Source organism: Xiphophorus maculatus, chromosome 14, assembly GCF_002775205.1.
Source record: "Xiphophorus maculatus strain JP 163 A chromosome 14, X_maculatus-5.0-male, whole genome shotgun sequence".
Lineage (NCBI taxonomy): Eukaryota > Metazoa > Chordata > Actinopteri > Cyprinodontiformes > Poeciliidae > Xiphophorus > Xiphophorus maculatus.
In genome coordinates, this window is record NC_036456.1 from 19,724,524 (window position 1) to 19,739,987 (window position 15,464).

General features: G+C 42.5%; 1 protein-coding gene across 1 annotated transcript in view; it reads right to left on the minus strand.

Annotated features, from left to right (window-relative positions):
• Positions 1-385: 385 nt before the first annotated feature.
• LOC102221882 (ephrin-B2-like) overlaps positions 386-15,464 on the minus strand; it is a 113,027-nt gene continuing 97,948 nt past the window's right edge. The window contains exons 3-5 of the mRNA XM_023346264.1: positions 15,055-15,147; positions 11,503-11,565; positions 386-4,577 (exon numbers count right to left, since the gene is read on the minus strand). Coding sequence (XP_023202032.1) covers positions 4,156-4,577; positions 11,503-11,565; positions 15,055-15,147 — 578 coding nt within the window. The 3' untranslated portion in view covers positions 386-4,155. The remainder of the gene's footprint in view (positions 4,578-11,502; positions 11,566-15,054; positions 15,148-15,464) is intronic.

Here is a 15,464-nt window from a genome sequence, read left to right on the forward strand (position 1 = left end):
ATCATCATTCCAGCCCAAAGAGGAATGGTTCAAACCACTGAAATCACTGATCATCACATGAAAACCGATGAAAGACGAATGTAAACTTTTGATTAGACTGCAGCTGACATTCTGCTGAGAGGAAAAAAGGAGGAAAATAGACCAGAAAGTGAACTTTTTGTTTCATTTGAGTTCAGAAATTTTAACCGTTCCCCCTTTCTTAGTCAAATTTCGGACTTCCAGAGAATAACAGACACTTCATTTGGCTTGGAGGATTTTTTTTAAGTACTTAAATAAACATTATACATTAAAAAAGGAAACACAAATTATTGGTAATTGTACAAAAAAAAGGAGAATTTGAGGTGCTTTTCCCCCCTCTCTCTGTCTTTTGTTTTTTCAAAATCAATTTTAATACAGTCAAAATACAATCCAAACTCCTCCGTGGTATTAAAAAAAAAAAAAAAAAGAAAAAGAAACATCGTCATGTGTGGAACAAAGTCATTTTAGACGAATGCGACACTTAGGTATGAAAGATTATATGATACCGATACAGAAACACGGCTGAGAAATGTGGAAAGGTTCAGATTCTTAACACTGGCTTCACACAGGAAACATGGCAATAACACTGGAGTCTTCGTGTGTCTGCACAAAGTTGAAAAGAAAAAAGAAAAAGCATAAGCTCTCCGCGGTTTTACACATAAGCCAAAAAACATGTCTGAGCAACACAAAAACAGCTTTATTAGTATGCACAAGGTGAACATAAAGCACCTCCCCACACAGCGACGGGCTGCTGCTCTCTGAGGTTGAGGTGCAGGGCACTGGTGTGTGTTTATGTATGTATTTGTGTGTGTGAAGGAGGGCGGAAAACACAGCACAATCAATCTTTTTTTTTTTTTTTCCTTAAATCCCTTCCCCGTCCGTCAGGTGATTCACGGGAACACAGATCAGACGAAAGCAACATTTTTTATGTTGAGTGTGGGTGAGCGTGTTTGCAGGATGTTGCTCGGCAGTCGTTAAAAAACTGTGTGAGATCTGAGAGAGGGCGTGTGTGTGTGTGTGGGTGTGCGTGCGCGTTTCAACACAAGATTTTGGCGGGAGAAAGAGAGGAACGCATCCGAAACTGCCGGAGTCACAGTGGATGTGTGTGTGCGTGTGGATGTTTTGCGTGCGCGTAGAGTTCAACTCCTCTGAAAATCCGTTTTTTTGCGGGATTTTTCTCTTTTTTTTTTGGCTGACAGTCCAGCACCTCAGAGGTTTCTCCTCTTCGCCAGCCACTTTTTCATGTGCTCTCTGTCCGTCCGTCCTTCCATCCTTCCTTCCTTCCTTATATCCACTGGATCCTTCATCTACTGCTTCTGCTGCTCCTATTTTTTCCTGTTTCCTTCACAGTCTCGTCTTCCCTCATCTTCCTCCCGCTCGTTTTTTTCTTTTCCTTAAAGTTCTGCATTCAAACGCCGCTTTATTCCTCCTCCCGAGACAGCGCTCTTTCTCTCTTCTTTGTTCTTCTTTTTTTCATTTTGTCCTCTCTCTCTCTCTCTTTACCTTTCCCCTTCCCCATCCTCCATCGCCACCACCCCCACCCCAGCTTCTTTTACGTCTGCCTTTTAAAATGAAGGAAAAAAATAACAGAAAAACTTTCATTGATGGTTCTACCTCAACACTTCCACAAAAATGAGGTCTAGACCTCAAAACTACAGCATAGTACGATGAGCTATAAAAATATACACAGAGTTGACCTCGGGCGGGAGGAGGAGGGAGAGAATGAAAACAGAGAAACAACTTCCAAAAACAAGGGATTTAGTTAATGTACAGCATCCTGCAAACGTTTCCATACCGCTTGGAACGTTTTCACGTTTTGTCACAACACGACCCCAAACTTCAACACATTTTATTGGGATTTCAGTTGACCAGTACAAAGTACTGCATGCTTGTTAACCCAATCACCTTCAAAGTCCAGCTGCGTAGTTTTCTCTTTAACTCTTTTACAGAATCGACAAGACAACTATTAGCCACACACTCCTCAATTTGCTTACCAGCAATATAATGCTGATCGATAACATAATAATTTTTTCCCATTAAGTTTGGCCAATAACTTGCCAGTAGTGTATTGCAGTTTTTGAGCCATCAGTATAATATTTTGCCAATAAAGTTGTTACAGCCAAACACTGCTGCCCGCAAACAGCTAAAATTTCTGAAACTTCCTTCTGAAGATGCTTATAACTGCCTATTTTAATAAGTTTATGTGTGTGAAATTCTTTGTGCACCAAATATACAGTAATGTGTGAATACTGAACAACAAACGGACAGTTGTCCCCTCTATACAGTTTATTTACATAGATTTAAGAATTGCAAACTGTAATACCTGCAGCTGGTACATGCAATGGTACGCATATAGGTGTGCATTTCTTGGAAATGTTTTGCAGTTTCTTTGTGCAGTTGTCTGGTTTTGCAGTTCTTGTGCAGCTTGATAGTCAGAAATGGAAGTAGGCAATGGCACAGTCATATTTATTGTTTGCCTAGATATGTGAATACAATTTAATTAAATTGGTGCTTTCGGTAGATAGAGCACATAATGGAACGTGCTTAAATTTAGAAAGAGAACATTGGTTATGTGACTAACATTAGTGGCAAAAGGTTTATATTAATGGCTGCAAAACTTTACTGCACTATTGATCCTTATTAAGTTACTGGTTTCTATGGAAGAGTGAAAACATAAGACGTCCCATTTGCACACTGGGATGGGGATGCATTTTGTGGGAAGATGGATGGTGATGAACACGGAGCAATACTGGAGGAAAATCTGTTTGGGGCTTAAAACTGGTTGTTCTGCATTTTATTTAATATGAGTAATTGAGGCTGAATACAGACAAATGCCAGAATCTTCACATTGCTTCCTTTTCCTTCCCCTTCTCAATTATGCAGCCCTTTGTGTTTGTCTATTTTCATAAAAACATAACAAAAACGTTGAAGTCTTTGGTTGTAACGTGACAAAACGTGAAAACATTTGGGAGGTATGAATACTTTTGCAAGGCACTGTAAAATATAAAGGCAAAAGGGCAGGAAATAAGCAAAAAATAAAAAGCAAATGAAAACATTTAGAAACAGAAGTGTAGTTTAACAGAGTGGGTAAAAATAATAAACCAATAAAAAACATCTAGAAATTATTTACTGGATATTCATATATATAATCTATAAGTGTTGATAGCCATAAAAAATCTCACTTTTTTGATATTCGCTCACTATTTTGTGTTTTGGTATTTAAGACAAGTCTAAAGAACACACACACTCACGCACGCCCACACACAGAAAAGCACACACACACTCACATGTATGCAAACTTGCTGAAGCACACTAACTGCACTCTAATGTGGAGCAGCAGCAGCATCGCCATAATTATTACCCAACTGTTTTGCACGCTCGCGCACAGTCACACAAACACACGCTTTATTAAAATATACACGATTCTGAGAGTCACCGATTGGTCAGACCTCGTCCGGGGATCCGGTGTCGGCTCAGGGTGTGAGTCCGAGGCCCCCCCCCCAAGCCTGTTTTCTCGATTGAAACAAACACGAACAAACTAGGAGGCTATTGTCGAGTTAGCGGCAAGGGGCTCGTCTCTGATTGGATGATAGAGATCTAAAATGGGGGTGGGGTGGTGGGCAAGGCGGGTGTGGCTCTCTGAGAATCAGAGTTCGTTGGTGCCAAGTGGGTCCAGGAGCGTAGTCCTCTTTTCAAAGTCCTTTCAGTCTTTTTTTTTTCTTTTAAAACATCCCAACACCATGTTCACACTCTTAAAAAAAAGTGTGTGGCACGTTAAAGGGTGGGGGGCTCATTTAGCTCTGAGATAACAAGACGAGGGAATTCAGAGCCTCTTGCCCAATCATGAGGGCCTTGTTAGGAAGGGTTATGTGCGGTTACAACATAACCCCTTACTCACACTTCATGGCCCAGTTGTGTGAAATAGGGTTATGGAAGGAAAGGGGGTTTATTCAGCTAGAAACACAACAGTGGCCAGGGCAAGTAGGGGGGGGGGGTTCCGACAGACAATACTGGTACTACTGAGGCGATCCAGTTTGGAGCTATGATGGCAGATTCTGTAGTGGCTTCATTTGAGAGATGTTGGGTGTGATTGGCTGGTCGTGGTTGAAGGAAGGCGAGTGTGTCCAGACGGCTGTCTCATACTTTGTAGTAAATGTTGGCCGGGCTCTGAGGCGGCATCTCCTGGACGATGTAGACGGGGTGCCCGTAGTCCCCGCTCACCTTCTCGTAGTGCGGGCAGTAGGCCGAGTCCGACGTCCGCAGGGGGATGATGATGTCGCTGGGCTCTGAGCCGTTGTTGTTGGAGCTGGTGATGCCGCCGCCACCACCGCGCTTGGGGCTGGTGAGGGACGAGAGCGACAGAGGAGGGTGGTGCGTGTCGGAGTGCTTGGCGTGCCTCCGGCGGTAGCACACGACACAGATCACGGCAGTGACCAGCAGGAGGAAGGCGGAGCCTCCTGCGACACCAGCGATGAAGGCGATGTTGGTTGACTCGAGCGGTCCGTTTTCACCGTTGCCTCCATCTCCAAAGGGCCCTCGAGGCTGGGTGGAGTTTCCACCTGAAAAAAGTAAGACAACGTCATTTATTAGAGATTTTCAGCCCCTAAACAGACTTCAGCTGTATTTCTACAATAGCAGCATCATCTCTTTCATCAAGCTGCTCACAACGCAAAGAAAAGAGAATATTTAAGAGGCAGATAGGGAATGGTTTTTTACCACTCATATGCTGTAAAACTCATAGAGCTCCTCTAAGAAATTTTCCAAATGTTCTTTTATGGTTTTCAATCTCGACTAAAACAGATCAACGTGTATACTTCTACTCGACAACTAAAAATATATCCTAACCTGACTGAAGAAAGATTAAATAAAGAAGAATAATTTGTATTTTCTGGCTATTACCATTCTGATATTGTAACAAGTTGAAATTAGCTGGATAGCTAGGCTAACTGCTAAAGCACTTGCCTTAACAGCAGCAGTTTCTAAACAATGTAATCCTAAAAGAGAGTGATGGGAAGCAGTGCATTCATTTCGGCTTAATATTTTTCCAACTTGATCTTTCTTGTGAGCAAGGAAAATGTGTTGGAGTATCCAGCGGTGTGCAGAAACAGGGATTCAAACTCAAACTTTCTTGCTGCAAAGCAACAATGCTAACAACTGCAGCGCCATGCAAGCCACATTTCTGAATTCTTGGCAAAATTGCAAAATTCTTGAAGAGAAATGTAAAATTGATAACAGGCAGATCAAAGCTTGAAATCAAAATTGGTCACAGATGACATATGGATGAATCTTTAGTTCTAGTTTTTGTTGCACCGTCCAAAGACTCAGTAAACACCCTATCTGCCCAGCCCTTTGAAAACTTTCTGAAGGCACCACTGAAACCCAGAGAAGCTTCTCAGTGCTTCTACATTAAACCCACCAAAACAATAACACTGCATGCTTTCACAACTCCTGCTTTCATGATGCTTTGGAGAAAACATGCAGTTCTTTATGGCCCTGCACCACAATACCATGAGTAATGGTGATGGTTTAGCTCAGTAAGCGGAGACTGCATCGGCTCCAACCCAGCGGAATGCAGCAAGTATGCAGCAGATCTCACAGAAGCTTATTTGTGGTCTCTTTATTGATGTGATGAAGTGGACAGCAGCGCATATAAAACAGAGAGGAATGTCCGCAGTGAGCAAGAGGCGCTCCACACAGTATATGCTCTTGTGGAGAGCCAGGCTCAGCCGCAGTGTATATCAAGGTAAGAAGCTGTATTTCCCTAACCCTAAAGATGGTATTTGCTTAGTATTACAGGCGGCCACATGAAGAAAGCCTCCTGGGTCTGCTCCCACCAACGGACCACACACTGGCCCGCTCGCCTTTCTTCCTGAACGTCTTTCTCTTTATCTGTCCTCACTCTGTCTTTCTGTTTTGTGAGTCTTCGTTTGCCTGAAAGTTGAGATTTTTACAGCCTTCGAGTTGGCGGCTGTCCCCGCAGGAGGTCGGGTCAGAACTCAGCAGGTGAATGATGTTCTTAGGGTGGGTTTGTGCTGTTTCTATTTGTGTGTGTGTGTGTGTACAGAGCCAGGGAGCGTGTGAGCAGGAGTTTCAAACTGGTTAAGGCTGAAATAGAGTCGCTTGGATTGGTCCATCATTATTCTTGGCACACATCCCTTTCTGCCTCGCTCCTGCGTCTCCCTCTGTTTCCTCCTCCCCTTCCTCCTCGCTCCGTGGTCCTCGCTGTCTTTGGGTTATTGTAGCCGTAATGACCTACCTTGCTCTGAGCTCAGTGCCTGGCAACAAAGACACACTGGTACACTCAGATACTGACACGCACATACACACAATCATATGTGCGGAGACACGCCGGCTCGCCTCACCGACCCCCCTCCCCTCCGCTCTCGGCGCCCCGTCGCGCTGGACCGACCGGGAGCAAAACCCTAATGCCGGACGTCGATTATGCTCCCTACTCCCGCTCTCTTCCTCCCTCCATTAACCCAACATCCCTCACTATCCGTCTCCATTATGGCCGCCGCTTTTCACCAACTCTCTTTATTATATCCTCTTCTCTTTTATCATTCTTCTCTCCCTCCCCCCCTCCATTTTCCAACTCCTTCCTGTTTTTATCACCAGAGTTTGGACTCTGAGGCTTTATTCTCCATTTACTTCCATTAACCATTTTATATCAATAATGAATTCACCTTAGAGACAAACACACAACAAGCAAGAAATAAAAAAAATAAGCAGCAGCACCAGCTGTCCATACTCTTCCACTTTACATTTACAACCGCACCAAATTACTGGGAATGTTTCAAGAGTTTCTGAAGGTTTCCTCGGAATATTTACTTTTTAAGACTTTTATTAATTCAATTGAAAACCTAAGCTCAATAAAGTGGTAAGGAGAGTAAGCTCCTCTAAGCCTACGTTATGATTTTCAATGCTCCCGCTAGCAGAGGAGTTGAAGTATCTTTGGTGCAGGATGGAGCCAGAGACTGATGGACGGGCTGAGGCCTGGTTTTCAGGAATATGGCCGCTGCCTGGTGGCTCAGAAAGATCTGAGCTATAAAATAAATCTCTCCATTTATCATTTAGTCGACAACAAGAGTGTCCAACTCCTGTCCTGGAGAGCTACTGTCCTGCATCCCTTCTCTTAACACACCAAAATCAAATGATTCCCTCAATACCAGGCCTCTGCAGAGCTGAAAGACATGGACTCATTGGATTCAGATGTGTTGGAGAAAAGAAATTGTAGGATAGTAGCTCTTCAGAACTCTGATCTACAATCTGACCCGCAGCCAGGATTAATGAGACATGGACCATGACAGAGCGCGATGCCGGAAACACCTTTGTCAACTCAGAAGTGTTTTTAAAGGTGTTTTTCTCAATTCTGCCATTTCACATAAGAATCTTTATACCTAGACTACTTTACTTCAACGCCTTAAAAACGTATCTCGATGCCACATTTTAGCCAGCTATTAAAATGATAGGGTATAAGATACCAAGAACGCTTATATTTGAACTGCTTAAACCGGTGGATCGTCTTGCTTCAGGTTTTAGCTGTTTCTATGCTCCAACACCTGATTCAAATTACCTCCCAAGCATGTCATTAAACACTGCAGCTTTGTTAATCATTTAAGTTTGGTGTCTGGTAGCAGGAAAACACCTAAAACCTGCAGAACAGTAGAATCTGAGAACCAGGACGGTGAACTATTGGTCAAAACGTTCAATTATCTAAAGAAGTTTTTTTTTTTTGATTTGCAGGGAATGGTGATTGAATTCCTTATTAAGAACATTCCTACTTTAGGAAATAACTAATTATAATTTGAGACCTGGGTGTATTTAAGACATCTTAAGAACTAAAATGTCTATGTCATAACTGCTGCAACAAGGTGAACGTTTAAAAGTGTCTGTGTTATAGCATGTAGCTAAAAGAATTACAGCTCGGCCTTATTAATGAGTCTCCAGGTCACGTTTTCACTGGTTCCACTGGTGCAACTGCTATAAAAAGGTTGCACTTAAACTTTTCCCAGCTATTTCTACTTCCACAAAAGCACATTCTTAAAGGTCACATTTTTATCATTTCCCTGACAGAATGACAGCTATGCGCATTAAATGTTCACACACAGACACCAGCAAGTCTGTGCTGGTTATTAATATAAAAGAATGATAGGAAATGTAGAGAAAAAGTATTGCAGTACGAGTTGAAGTGATACTCCTTTGTGCTGCACTCTTGGCTTTAATGTGGAACTACACATAAAAGCTAAAACAACCATTTATAGCATGATCTAGTTTGTTTTATTTAAGAACAGAAAAGCAACAATCACAGCTCCTGCTGCTAAAATAATTGAACATATTGGCCATTACAGTCATAATAATGTTTAATAACAGTTTTCAAGAGCCTATTGTGTAGATTATTATACATTTTATCACTGTGCCTTTTATAGAGTAACACCACAAATATTACAATGTAATATTATTTGGTTAAGTAGAAAGGCAATCTGCTCAACAAACAGTTGGCTGCTTAATAGGCAACTTTGGTTGTAAAACTTCAATAGTTTCCACAACAAAAGTGTATATTTGGAAATCATTTCTAGACAGTCTAATTACTTTTTCTTGTAAAAATGCTAGGTAGTATTTTTACTACCTAGCATTAGGACAGCTGCCATTTTTTAGGCAGCTGTCTTGCAGTGCACAGTAATAGGTGGGGAAGTGGTGTGGTGTTACATCATACAAGCAGATTCTCCAGCCACTTTTTGTTTTAACTCGAAAACCTTGGAATATTTTGATTCTTAAACCCAGGATAGTAGAACATGAACAGACTGTGGTGACACTAGTTAAGAAAATTGAGAAATAAATAGATATACGGTTTTCTTATGTCTCACTCAATGACCGGTGGAGTTGGGTACCAGCTCCCCCGCAACCCTACAAACACAAGCAGCCATAAACAGATCCCACTATTAAAACCCTAAGCCGAACATGTGAGCTCTTGCGGCACACCATGTTCAACCAAAGAAAAACACATGAGACATTTAAGTTCAGCCTGTTTAAATTTTGCAGCGTTGGTGCATATGTGTGCGTAGGTATGGGATTTCGGATCAGTTTTTTTTATATGAGGCAGCCTGGTTTGGTGGTAATCAAAGAGTGTGCACTGCAGCATCAGGTGTGCATAAAAGCTTTGTTGAAGGATTATTTAATTAAAGCTGATTGTGACGAAGCTATAACAATAACTCTACAAACAAAAACAAAAAAAAACAGTTTGCATATTAAATCTAAAACAGTCCAAAGCTTTGTGGTTAACGTCCATGACTCCATCTGCATAATGAAAGGCGGCGCCGCCGTTTCAGCTCTTCCTCATACACAAGAGACAACAATCATCAGGAGCGCCTGATTCTCTGATATGAAGCAAACCCACGGATGTTCACTCTCAGTGGACTGTAAAGAGTGGGTTAGTGCCGAGTGAATAATTATCAGCGTGTTCTGATCCGGATGAGTGGAGGTTGGTATAAATTAGATGACACAGAAAGTAAATTCCTGAAATAAAAAGCCCACCCCCACGACCCTCTGTCTATTTAGATATTGCACTGGGATTCGATGGATGGAAATCATTTTAATCTGAGAATCAAAAATGATAAGGAGCTAAAAATAACTAAAAAAAAAAAATGTATGTGTGGTTAAGAGTAAATCAGATCATCCTCATTTAAGCATCCAAAAGGTGTGAGGTCTGTTGTTAAATGTGTGAGTCAGTGACGTGCGGTGAGGTTCACAGTTGGTGAGGCACTGATTTAATCATAGTCAGATTTACAAATAAGGACCCCCTGCATGCTATTGTTTACATAAGAAAATTTCGCGCATGCGGACAACGCCGGAGGGCAAAATGACTTTTCCTTTAACATGTCATGTATAGCCGCGCTGCCGCCGTAGAATAATTCCGTTAACTCAATCAAACTTGGTCATGTAGATATTATTATTTTTCGTGCTGTGCTCCACAACAAAGGGAAAAACCATTAAAGTACAACTCAAAACCACGTCTTTCTCGCTCTCTGGATCAGCGCAGCAACGCTCAGACTCGTTGCCAGCAACTGACAACAATGCCACAAAAAAAATTAAATATTTCCCACACATAGAGCAGAACATTCAGTCTGTTGCAGTGGTATAGTTTTAGGCTTAATGTTTATTTTGCGATTATTGATATGTGATTGCTGTGGTACGAGGAGAAAGCCATAAATATATCGCTGCACATCCCCTGTATGGCTAGCTCGCTGTTACTGTCTCTTACTCTGCAGTTGTGGAGTCACAATGTCTGGGATCATGAGCGCCCCCTGCCATGAGGCAAGAGAACTGCCTGCCTCACCTCGAGTCTGTTCTCTGCCGTTTCTGATCGCTCTTCAGCACATAAAACACGTTACACACACAGTTTGTGACAAAAAGCACTGTACATTATATACATAACCTAAATTATGGAAAATCAGTTTATATATTAAGTGTTTTTAGCTATTTCATTGGCGGCGTACAGACAGGAGGAGCATGCTCCCATAGAATGGCAGCCAGTGCAGTTAGCGAGAGGTTGCTCAATCCCAGGTGAGGCTCAGCTTCCTCCTGCCTCACCGGCTTCGTTTCCGAGCATTTGAATGGGAAAATGCAAAAATTCAGCAATTTTGAAGAAAAAATAATTAAAATTTGTTAAGCTAAACGAGAAATAAATACATTGTAGCACGAACTACAGGGTGAAAATAGCAATATAAATTATTTTATCATTAGATATTATTTTTCCATGATTTCAGGTGAGGCTCTGCCTCCCCTGACCGCAGGTCACTGGTGTGAGTGTGTGACTAAGTCATTCATGCAGGCAGAGATACAAACTATTGTTGCTTCTTTCACGCCTCGCATTTAATATTCATGCACAAGTGATGTGAGAAAGCGTGAACGCATCAATTTACACATTCTCTACGGAAAAGAAATTTACAGTCAAAAAAAAGAAAAGAAAAATGGGAGCGGACGCAGCTGAGTGTGAATCATGTCTTTTCCCCTTCAGTGAATGACTTTGACTTAGAGCGAGAATCTGCTTGTTGCTGCGTTTCCCCTCTCCTCTCACTCTGTCCCATCACTCCCTCCATGCATCTTCTCCTCTCATCTTTCCATCTTTTATTTCAATCGTTTATGTCCCCCGACAGAACTACAGAATCCAGGCCACAATGACTCCTTGCCCTTTTCTTTCTTTCTCCTCCTGTTTCTTTCTGCCCTCCCTCTATTTTTCTTGTCCTTCTCCCAGGGTAGCTATTAGCCATCCCTCTCTTGCCGGCAGCACTTAGCTAGAAGGAGGAGAGGGATAGAAATATGGAATTAAACAGAGAGATCTGCAGATGTCACCACTGCACATTCTCCATCTGTCGCCTACCTCCCTTCCTCCCTCCCTCTCCCCTCTGTTGCTTTTCTTTATTTCTTTTCTCCTTCCATCTATCCATTTTGTGGACGGGTCTGCTAGTGGGATTATCTTCTGCTTACCTGGGATTCTGCTGGTCGTGCGTCCCGCTGGCTGGTCCTTCTTTGGGGGCAGTCCGTACTGGCCTGCATAAAGAGAAATGAAGGGGTGGATAAGAGGTGGAATATTCTTCTAAAAAAAATTGTCATTTTCTTTTCCAAAAAATCCAAACTTTTCCAAACTGAAATTTCCAAAGTTATAAGCGTGTTTCAGACCATGACTCTAGCCTTATATTTATAACGTAAATCGTTTATTGGTTTCTTCTTTCTGTCTTTTTAGACACATGGGTTAGTGGATGGACGGATGGAGGGATGGACGGACGGATAGATGGACGGACGGACAGACGGACAGATGGGTCTGGAGATACAAACATTCTTCTGTCTTCGTTTATTTCTCTAATCCTTTTCATGCTGCATCCAGACTCTGTTCTCATCTATCAGAACCGACACCGGGCCCCTTCCAGCGTAGAAAACAATCTCTGTAGAGCTTTAATAAACACCTCCCTCCCTTCACCTCTTCTTATATCCGAGCACATATTGACAGAGTGCCTTGTGTTTGTTCAAATGGGAAACCAGAAAGAGGCCATTGGGTTGTTTTTGGAGCGAGTGATTTTTCACAAGACCATAACGGCTTGTAATCTGTAGACTCTAAATCAGGCCATCTGTCTAGCAAGCCCTGTGTGATGCTGATGGCATTAAAGAGCATTTACATGTCAAACACACACACACACACACACACACACACACACACACACACACACACACACACACACACACACACACACACACACACACTTATGTTGTGTTAAAGGCTTCTTATCAAAAGCTGAATTAGATGGTAAAGAAAATACTCATTTTTGTTCCCTTTCTTAGCCATTTGGCCAACAGTAAGACGGCTGTTATTCTACACTTCTTTCTCTGCACTTCATGCAATGTTTTACGTAAAAAAAAGTTGGTTACAGGTTATAACAAGAGAGGCTGAAATCCTGATAATGATGAAGTACAAAAGCAGAGTGAATTCATCTGGCATTCAGACTTTCTTGAAGTGGTCGTACTCAACAATTGTCAAGGGTTCCTGAAAATCTTTCATGAGTTTGGTAGCTTTGAACTGTGAGGCAGCAGACGTGTTTCAGCTGGCATGGTGAAGCATGTTTATCAGTTCCAATGTGTGATACTGAGTAATGTGTCAGCAGGTATGAAAGAATAAAACAGACACTCTCAGCAGCTAAACTGATTTATAATCTATATTTTTTAGATACATAATAATGTGGCACCATGCTGGCCACCTGAAAACTAACTGCCTATTGAAGCCCCTTGAACTTTTCCATATTTTATCATGTTAACTCGAGTTGGTCCAGCATTTTGTTATGATTTAATGTGATATACTGTATATAGTTGCCCCTCACCTATTAGTGGTTCAGTAGTCACAGATTTTTCCGTGGAACATGACTCCTAATTATTTGTGGGATTTTTTTAGTAGAGAAAATATAAAATACTTTTTAAAAAATGCAGTTTGGGAGGCTGAAATACCTAGGTGCGATGTTACATGACACCCTACCTGCTGACAGCAGCCAATCCAGGAGTACCATTAACATCTCTTGGTGCTGATTGGCTAAACCAATGAAGATAAGGAATGGTGTAGATATTAGCTTCTGTATTAGAGCTAAGACAGTTTCCACTGTTCTTATTAATACATATTAATGTATATTTAGTGTTTGAAGTATTAAAATAGGTAGTTATATGCGTTTTTAGAGGAGTTGTTGTCTCTGATTATTTTCTTGCCCAACCTATCCTGACAGGTTTATGTCTACAAAACACATTAACATTTGTATTCATAGCAAAGTGTGAAAAGTTCAAGGGCTCTGCATACTTTTACAAGAAACGTTGCATTGGATCGTAAGATTCCTTACAAATCCACAAAACACTCATCTAAAAGAAATAGGCAAAAAGTCGCCAAAGACCAAACAAGTAAAAAAAAAAAAAGACATTAAAAAAAAGCTTTGGGAATGGTTAGCCAAGACTACTTTAAAGGTCTGGCTGCGTGGAGGTAAATTATAAAGAAACAAGGGGTGAGTTAAGGTTTCTGTGTGTGTGTTCTGTGCACAGTGGTCCAAGTATATGTACTGACATTTAGAAAAGTGTAGGCCTATTGGCCAGCGGCTCCCTTTTGACAGTAAACCAAGCAGAAGTTGGAGGCGGTGATCAATAGGAACTGCTGTGTGGTCAGCAGGGGCAAGTGGAGGATGTGGGGGCGGGGGGTGCAGGAGAAAGTGCGTGCATGTATGTGGCAGATCCAGAGAGAGAGAGAAAAAATGAGAGCAGACAGGTCGATGTATGTGTGTCTGTGTGTGCATTCCGCGCTACGCATCGGAGATCAGCGCGAGGCGGCATGCGGCTTATTTAGACGACAAACAACACAGACGTGACCTTTCAGCCACATGACAGATAAGATGGAGAGACAGAGGGTGAAAAAAGTGACAACAAAAAGAGGTGTGAGGAGAGGCGGACGCCATGCAAGGCGAAACGGGAGGGTGGGGGAGAAAAAAAGGGGATCGGAGAGGGAAGAGAGCAACTTAGATGAAGAAGAAAAGGAGAGGATGAAGAAAAAGTGAGAGAAGGTTGCTTTTTCCATTGCCTATGTGAGCCAGGGGAAATAAAGTGTGTGGTATTTCTATTGAGCTGAGCTGACTGTGCTGATGTTACAGGCTGATAGAGCCATAACAGCGCCACTTGGCTCTTTGCTGAAGAGAACCTCCAATACACTGGGTCCGATAACACAGCACAGATCAAAGAAATAGAAATAGGCAGCTTGTATTTGTGTACTGGTGAGTGTGTGTATGGGCGGTCATGTGAAGGACAGGTGCCTATTATGTGCCAGAACGTGCGGGTCAGTGAAACTGCTTAAATTGGCAGTTTTTTTCCACCCCCCCCCTCCACCTACTTTTCCTTTCTTTATGTGCTGCTTTCTTGAAAAACCAGCATGCGAGGGATCATTACCCGCAAATATTTTCCAAACAAATTAGAGGTGTGCACTGCCACGAGTCATTAAAAATCACTGACTGCGCGCTTTAACACCAAATGGAATCATTTTGTTATCGCGCTCTCGGCTGCGGGGGGAGACGTGTGTGTTCGGACGCCTGCCTGGACACCTCCGCGTCTGTGCGCGAGCGGGTCCAGAGTGAGTCAGTAGCAGTTAAAAGGCAGAGTGAGAAGGGAGTCAACTGGGCTCATTAGAGCTGACTGATCCTACACTTCTGCGCTGTTCCCACCACTTAACGAGGCCTAATATGCTCGGCGAGGGCACACATGTAGCACAGGGAGACAGAAAGACGGGTCGGCGCGCGCCGGGTTGTGCGTGCGGGTCGCCGACACCGCAAGATTAGAGGACTGGTTTAAAAAGTAGGAGAGATGAGGTGCACTAATGAACGCTGCTCTGATCCGTGACATTGTGTGCTGATCACGCTGAGTTGTTAAGTGATTTGATTATGTGCAGTGGACAAAAAATAAATAAATAAATAAATAAACAATGAGTATTCAGCCAGTTCATTGGACGTGATTCATGTGAGAAAGACTTACTCTGTCCCACTTTCAGGACCACCTTCATGCCTTTCGTAGCGCACACGCCTCCTCTCATGCTGTCCAGGCCTTGACGCGTCCCATCCGACGTGGCTGCAGCGAGAGAAACAAAAAGTTGGACAATTAGCATGGAGGGAAAAAAAATAAAACACACACTCACACGCACACAAGCCCTTTTTTCATATAAACCCGCACTGTGGATCCACAGAAGAAGTAAACAACAGATTCCTTCTCATAGAGTCAGCACCACCAGAGTGACATTTGCACAGGAAGTGATTTAAAACTCCACCAGACGCTCTGAAAATGCCAAACTACAAGGCAGCAGCACTTTAATAAGTCCTCATTTACCAGACTGCTGGAATTAATTTGCACCCCGCCCCATACCCTCCACACTGTATGGACTCACCAGC